The sequence below is a fragment of the Anticarsia gemmatalis genome, chromosome 1 (assembly GCF_050436995.1).
Source record: "Anticarsia gemmatalis isolate Benzon Research Colony breed Stoneville strain chromosome 1, ilAntGemm2 primary, whole genome shotgun sequence".
NCBI lineage: Eukaryota > Metazoa > Arthropoda > Insecta > Lepidoptera > Erebidae > Anticarsia > Anticarsia gemmatalis.
In genome coordinates this window covers 12,783,202-12,791,316 of record NC_134745.1, presented here as the reverse complement: position 1 = coordinate 12,791,316, position 8,115 = coordinate 12,783,202, and the positions used below count along the sequence as shown (strand labels likewise).

At 43.2% G+C, this 8,115-nt stretch overlaps 1 protein-coding gene across 1 annotated transcript; it reads left to right on the top strand.

Moving 5' to 3' along the window:
- The first annotated feature begins 644 nt into the window (after positions 1–644).
- Positions 645–8,114, top strand: LOC142976966 (mitochondrial intermediate peptidase). Its single transcript, XM_076120615.1, has 11 exons — positions 645–803; positions 1,087–1,346; positions 1,658–1,909; positions 2,252–2,440; positions 2,772–3,088; positions 3,441–3,604; positions 3,928–4,149; positions 5,717–5,830; positions 6,107–6,229; positions 6,572–6,754; positions 7,084–8,114. The coding sequence occupies exons 1-11, from the start codon at positions 657–659 to the stop codon at positions 7,204–7,206; spliced, it is 2,094 nt and encodes a 697-aa protein (XP_075976730.1). The 5' UTR covers positions 645–656; the 3' UTR covers positions 7,207–8,114.
- Position 8,115: the final 1 nt, after the last annotated feature.

The following is an 8,115-nucleotide window of genomic DNA, read 5'->3' as shown; positions in this document are numbered from 1 at the left end:
TCATAATTTTAAGTTAATTAATCTAGATACAGCAGAGACGTTCCTTATTACTAACGATACCGTTAACTTAGTCTGCCCTTGTAACTTTGATATTTATTTCGACGCAATACAACTCATTATTGCATGTAAATTTAACTTTAAAAAGCATTTTGTAAAATAGCCTTTATGGCGTTGAAAGTAAGTCGATAACATTGAAATGTATGGAATATTTTGGTTTACTACATGTTCACTTTCACAATGTTTGTAATATACCCTTTGTATCCTTGCTTTAAGTTTTGGAATATGTAACATGAGAGAAAGTTACTCATAACTTAAGCTTATAGGTACAACAACTGATTTTGGAAATAATTTACTCTTATTTTAATTCTATCTTACCGACTTGAATTGATTTTAATATGATGAATGTGAAACTGTGTGTGTTTAAGATTCTAGCAATATGCTCTTTTATTTTGTAACTTATCTTTGTCTTAAGTTATCTTTAGCCTGTTTTTGAGTTCAACTGTTGAGCAAACTCCTCTCCCTTGGATTTCCATTCATAGGTCAATTGTTGCATCTGACCATTCATCCAGAAACACATGTTAGCCCATCTTTCTGGGTGCATTGTGTAAAATTAAAATAAATAAAAAGCTTTAATTTCAGGACTAACAGATAACAAAATGAAGTTATTAAAGCCACTGTGGGTGTTAAGACATGGGCGTAAGAAGAAGCTAGGACGATGTGTCAGCACCTGGTCTCCATTAGCTACTGCCTTCAACACCAGACCTACCTCAAGACCTATGTTTGACTCACTTAGAGAGAGGACTGTAAGTTTTAAGTACTTATACTTACTATTTTAGTTTATTTTGTCTTAATTTTAGATGGCTCAAAGAAGCTATAATGTCCTAATTCATTGTTTGCATGTCTTAAAATATATATAATTAACATAACATTTGGCTATGCAAACTTGTAGACCTTCTGTTCTTAGATTCCGAGTTATGATGGTAATGTGGTCTATGTCTTATTTAATAACACAAGCATGTTTCTCATCTATGTATTTACATTTTAATCAATTAGTTTCAATCAATGCATAATGCAAATTTATTTCAGGGCCTGTTCAACAAACCAGAGCTAGTAAGCTTTGAAGGCTTCTACACATTAAAAGACCAGGCAATCGCAGCCACAGACCGATTGATAGAAGAGGCTACAACTAACCCCACAAGGCCAATGGTGGAGATCTTTGATGAGCTGTCAGACACACTGTGCAAGGTGGCCGATCTTGCCGAGTTTGTGAGGATCGCTCATCCACAGAGTCACTTTGCCAGTGCGGCTGAAGAAGCCTGTATAAGTGTTAGTGGTGTTGTTGAAAAGTAAGTTACTAATTTACTAATATCCTTCTGTCTATTGAGATTTTAAAATGTTCTTAATTCCACCTCTTTTTTCTCAATGTGTGTGTACATACATACTTATGAATGATGTCATGTTTTATGTGTCCTAACTTGGTATTCAGCATTTGAAGTTATCATTCACACCTACATACTAATAGAATGAATTTGCAGAAACTCTCAATGACTCATGTGTTTAAAGTTAGGCCTTTTAAAAGTATACAGAAGTCCAGCACCTTAATATGAGATAATAATTCCGAATCCCTATTTCATTTGTCACTCATATTTTCTTTTAGATTGAACACCCACAAAGGTCTATACGAAGCGTTACGCGACTCAGTCCGACGTGGTACATCTGGTGACCAACACTTAGCCGAACTCTTCCTGTTTGACTTCGAACAGAGTGGTATACAGTTACCCGAGGAACAGCGGCGGCAGGTCGTGGGACTCAATGACCTGATACTGCAGACTGGACAGAGGTTCATGGCTGGAGCGGCTAAACCTAGGCGAGTGCCGAGGTCGGCGGTACCACAGAATGTGAGGCAATTGTAAGTTTTACATACTGTTTGTTTTTTAATATAATAATTCTTCAATGAAAGTGAGTTGCTTGAAGGTCAGGTTTATCGGTTCACCATCAAATGAACGAATCACACTAAAGAGTTTTTAAACGCAAATAAGAAAAGACCATTTGAGTAGAGGCATATTTTTATAACGATATTTTAATACATAATTACACAGTTCGTTTTTGGTATTAGACTCTTGTATTTTGGTGCGGCACGACATCTCACTACATACTTGCCACCTGTTTTAGGTACATCATCATCTGTGTTAGGTACATCAGAACCCAATTAAAATATCAGAACATGAATTTTAAACGTTTTCTATTACAGTTTCAGCAGTGAAGGTGACGACATTATAGTGAGTGGTGTGTATGCAGAGTGTGGGGACGCGGCGGCGCGGGAGGCCGCCTACAGACTGTACCTGGCGCCTGACAAGAGACAACATCAACTACTTACTACTACGCTCGATGCTAGGCACGATATGGCCTCTATATGCGGGTTTAGTAGTTATGCTGACAGGTTGGTACATAGTTTGTTGACTTCCCTACTAATAGTTCCTAAAATAAGATATAGTTTAGCTTATAGATTTAAAAATGCTATACTAGCCTTCTAACCCAATTCTACTGCTGTATTTTACGGTAGTGAGGTGTATGATAAATAATTCAGGAATTAATACATTCATGCTTTATTTTACCTTTAACTAATTTGATTTGGTTACTCAGTGTGTGTTCTCCAAATATTGCTGGATAAACAAATAAGATCTTTTTAACTTGTGTTAACATAGCAGTTAATCTGAAGCTGTTTGCAAAATAATTTTTCCAGATTTATAACTGTAACATTTCTTCCACAGAGCAATAAAAGCCAGCACAATGGAAACCGCCTCAAACGTCAGACAGTTCTTAGACATACTATCAGACAATCTGTACGACCGAGCTAAGATAGACTTTGACGCGATGCTCAAGATGAAGAAGCAGGAGACTCCATACATAGACCGGCTCATGTGTTGGGACACGCCGTACTTCACACACAAAGCTAAGACGCAGTTGTTGAACGTAGCTAACTCGGACTTCAGCCCGTACTTCTCGCTAGGCGGGTGCATGGAAGGACTCAATATGTTGTGTGAAGAATTGTATGGAATTAGTTTGAAGTCTGAGGAAATGTTGCCGGGTAGGTACAATGCTTTTTTAGCTCTAAACTTCTCGATCATGTCAAGCTTACTACTAAAGTCGAAGCGTCTTGTCATCGCAGGTCAAAATTATTTTTTTACAAAAAAAGGAAAACCCAAATTCTCCTATCGTAAGCCATTTCCTGCCACCCCTCCAAATAGTCCTTTGTCCGATAATGGGACAGAATAGATTTAAAAAATAAGGAATCCGTTCAAGTTCACTTATTCTGAAGGCTATTGGCGACTAGGTACAGTTAGTTACTGGAAATACAGTAGTGTGATAAAATTGTACCAAATTCAATGTCACATATTCAAACATTGGCTAATATTTTTAATGTGTCGTTATGTTGGCAGGTGAGTCCTGGTCCCCTGACGTGTACAAGCTGGCGGTGGTGCACGAGAGCGAGGGTCTGCTGGGCCACATCTACTGCGATCTGTACGAGCGGCCCGGCAAGCCGCACCAGGACTGCCACTTCACCATACAGGGAGGGAAGCTGCTGCCAGACGGCACTTACCAGGTAACGTAAAAATAGAAATACACAGTGCGCTTTACTACCCGTAACCACTGACCGTACCAAAGAGATTAAAATCATAAAGTGCTAGCATAAAAACGCAATAATGAATGTTTATGTTGATGAATAAAAAAGCGTACGCGTGTGTGGTTCTAGGTTTTGATAATACGCTGACAAAAGATTGTGGTCGTATAAGGTTTCATTTCTGCTTACGTTAACGGCCGCGTAGCTCGTCGGTCGCTCGGTCGAGCGTAGCGAGCAACAGATTCTTTGGCGCTGGACCGAGGTACGCGACCGATGTACCTAATAATAATTGGTTGTGTGTTCAGAACCCGATCGTGGTGGTGATGCTGTCGCTGAGCGGCGGGCACCGCTCGGGCCCGGCGCTACTGTCGGCGGGCGGCGTGGACAACCTGTTCCACGAGCTGGGCCACGCGCTGCACTCCATGCTGGGCCGCGCCCGCCACCAGCACGTGGCCGGCACGCGCTGCGCCACCGACCTGGCCGAGGTGCCCAGCGTGCTCATGGAGTACTTCGCCAGCAGCCCCGAGGTACATAGCGTCACTGACTACTAGCTATAGCTGCACTCCATGCTGGGCCGCGCCCGCCACCAGCACGTGGCCGGCACGCGCTGCGCCACCGACCTGGCCGAGGTGCCCAGCGTGCTCATGGAGTACTTCGCCAGCAGCCCCGAGGTACATAGCGTCACTGACTACTAGCTATAGCTGCACTCCATGCTGGGCCGCGCCCGCCACCAGCACGTGGCCGGCACGCGCTGCGCCACCGACCTGGCCGAGGTGCCCAGCGTGCTCATGGAGTACTTCGCCAGCAGCCCCGAGGTACATAGCGTCACTGACTACTAGCTATAGCTGCACTCCATGCTGGGCCGCGCCCGCCACCAGCACGTGGCCGGCACGCGCTGCGCCACCGACCTGGCCGAGGTGCCCAGCGTGCTCATGGAGTACTTCGCCAGCAGCCCCGAGGTACATAGCGTCACTGACTACTAGCTATAGCTGCACTCCATGCTGGGCCGCGCCCGCCACCAGCACGTGGCCGGCACGCGCTGCGCCACCGACCTGGCCGAGGTGCCCAGCGTGCTCATGGAGTACTTCGCCAGCAGCCCCGAGGTACATAGCGTCACTGACTACTAGCTATAGCTGCACTCCATGCTGGGCCGCGCCCGCCACCAGCACGTGGCCGGCACGCGCTGCGCCACCGACCTGGCCGAGGTGCCCAGCGTGCTCATGGAGTACTTCGCCAGCAGCCCCGAGGTACATAGCGTCACTGACTACTAGCTATAGCTGCACTCCATGCTGGGCCGCGCCCGCCACCAGCACGTGGCCGGCACGCGCTGCGCCACCGACCTGGCCGAGGTGCCCAGCGTGCTCATGGAGTACTTCGCCAGCAGCCCCGAGGTACATAGCGTCACTGACTACTAGCTATAGCTGCACTCCATGCTGGGCCGCGCCCGCCACCAGCACGTGGCCGGCACGCGCTGCGCCACCGACCTGGCCGAGGTGCCCAGCGTGCTCATGGAGTACTTCGCCAGCAGCCCCGAGGTACATAGCGTCACTGACTACTAGCTATAGCTGCACTCCATGCTGGGCCGCGCCCGCCACCAGCACGTGGCCGGCACGCGCTGCGCCACCGACCTGGCCGAGGTGCCCAGCGTGCTCATGGAGTACTTCGCCAGCAGCCCCGAGGTACATAGCGTCACTGACTACTAGCTATAGCTGCACTCCATGCTGGGCCGCGCCCGCCACCAGCACGTGGCCGGCACGCGCTGCGCCACCGACCTGGCCGAGGTGCCCAGCGTGCTCATGGAGTACTTCGCCAGCAGCCCCGAGGTACATAGCGTCACTGACTCCTAGCTATAGTAGATCAACACCAGTTAAAAAGACCAATATTTTTCATAGATCTGTTATATTGCTGCGACAAATACAAAACGAATGCGTATACGTAAGCTTACGAATACGGGTTTACATTCTCGTGTGCACTGAACCGTATAGTCATCAAATAAAAACTTACAGACAGCGATTGCCTATATAAATATTTTTCTTATAAAAAAGGATTGATACTTCTAAAACATTGATAATAAACCGTTTTTGTATATTGCAGGTGGTTCGCAAATTCGCGCGTCACTTCCAAACACGGGAGCCGATGCCTGAAGACATGTTACACAGATTATGCGCTTCCAAATATCTATTCGGAGCCAGTGAAATGCAATTACAGGTCAGCCCTGCAATTCAAGTCAAGTCAAGTCAAATATTCTTTATTTCATAAACTTTAACAAGTATTTGAAATCGTCAAAATATTTTTTATCTACCACCGTTTCGGAAAAGCTGTTGCTCGTGAGAAGAAACGGGAGGAAACTCACGGCATAACTCCTATTGGCACAAAAAGGGCCATGGGCAGACAAAAATAATATCTCATTCAGTAGAGGCTTTTTGGACTTGTTACCTTCTGTGTCTATTAATAAGTTTACTAAATAATTTATGTTAATTGCAGGTGTTCTACTCAGCATTAGATCAAAACTATCACGGGCCGCAAGCGTCGTTCGGTGGCAAAACTACTGAAGTATTGCAGCAAGTGCAGAAACAATACTATGGACTACCTTACGTTGAGAATACGGTAAGTTATATTTTCTATTGAGTTCAAATAATGCAAAGAAACATCCATTAGAAACAGTGCACGTCAGCTGACATAAATAAATATCAGTGGATAGCCCTCACACGGTCCCTAGTGTGGCTTTAGTTACTGATCTTATGTTTGTACTACTGTGAACTGTTAATAAATGATTTTTATTTTATTTATTCTTTTGGTTGTGGTAAGGTTTAAAGTTTTCATTTACCTCTCATTGGGTACCATTATTATACGACACGAATATAATGAAAAAAAAATTATGGATTAAAAGGTCCCGATCACTCAAAGATAAATATTTCAAAAATGTGTAATGTATTTCATTATTTTCAGGCGTGGCAACACCGCTTCAGCCACTTGATCGGTTACGGCGCGAAGTACTACTCATACCTTATCTCTCGCGGTATCGCGTGGAGCGTGTTTCACAAGCACTTTGAGAAGGAACCTCTATCTCGAAGCTCAGGCGATCAGCTCAGACACAAGCTGTTGAGGCATGGCGGTGCTGTACCACCACAGGTATGTAGGCTTTATACTTTTAGACCAGTTCAATGCTAGGTCTTTATTTGATTTGTTTATCCTTGCTGCTTTAGTATCTCTGTGGGGCAATGCCATTCGAATCTTATAGAAAGGACTGACTACAGTTACTGTGTGTAAACTATATTTTTATCTGCATGAACATTTGTTGTTTTGCTAATAACAACACTGACGACTATTAAACCAGAGAGTTTGGGTTCAATAAAAAGAAGGATGTTTGGTGTGATAATAAAACACTAATTTAACAGTAGCATAAAAAAGGAAACATAAGTTTTTTATAAGTATAGAACTGAGTTTTTGTTTATTTACAGGTGCTTCTCCAGGACTACTTGGACACTGAGATCACACCGAGCATTCTCGCGAACGCGCTGGCTGAAGAACTGGACTATCACAAAGATCATCTCGACAGGGTATTCAAGATACTAGACAAATGATCTACTCAGTTCACACTATGAAAGTTGAAGTAATCTCGTGATGAAAAGCCTTGTAGAAAGTTTTTAGACGAAGAAATTGAACACCGATAGTTTATTGGGAAGAAATACTTACCGGGGTTATACTTACTTTCGACTACAGCTGTACATCCACTGTGTTGGAATCAGAGAGCACGGACCATAAGGATTAGTTGATTTGTATTAATTTCTATACTGCGTTCACTGGATCGGCATTTCGACGCCACAGAAATCAATACAAAATGACAGATGATTTCAGTCCGAACGCTCCGATTTCTATGGAGTGGAAGCTTTGTGATTTAACTTATCAAAAATGCCTTCAAAACAAAAATTATTTAGATTTTTATTTATCAGGAATTCGTGTATTCTTGTAGAATAGTAATGGACGAGTGTAAAAGCATTTATGTATTTAAATACAATGCTTGTCATATCACTGAAAAGGACTGATACTTGTATGATTGCAATAACTTGGACAGTGGTTAGTATATAATTTTGTGCTGTGTTTATCTTATTGTGACGTAAGAATGTAGTAACTATTTCTCAGCAATGTCTTCCTCTATGAGCTAATATTTTGACCTACTATTTACAGAGATCTTAATAAAAATGTAATAAATGTACATATTGTAAATGATTCGTTAAATTATTGTTTGTGTTACGTTGTAAGTGGTTTCCTTCAGTATTATTTTGTGAAATTACTTTTATATTGTTATAGAGAAATATTGAATACTAGAACATATTTCCCTCCAATTTGTAAAGGGGTTTTCTACTTACTTTTGCAGTAAAGTACAATAGAAAGTACACATAAATACTCAATTACCTTGTTTAAAACATTGCACTGTTATGACTATAGTTGATACTTACCATGAATCTTGCCACTGTAATACTGGAGAAGGA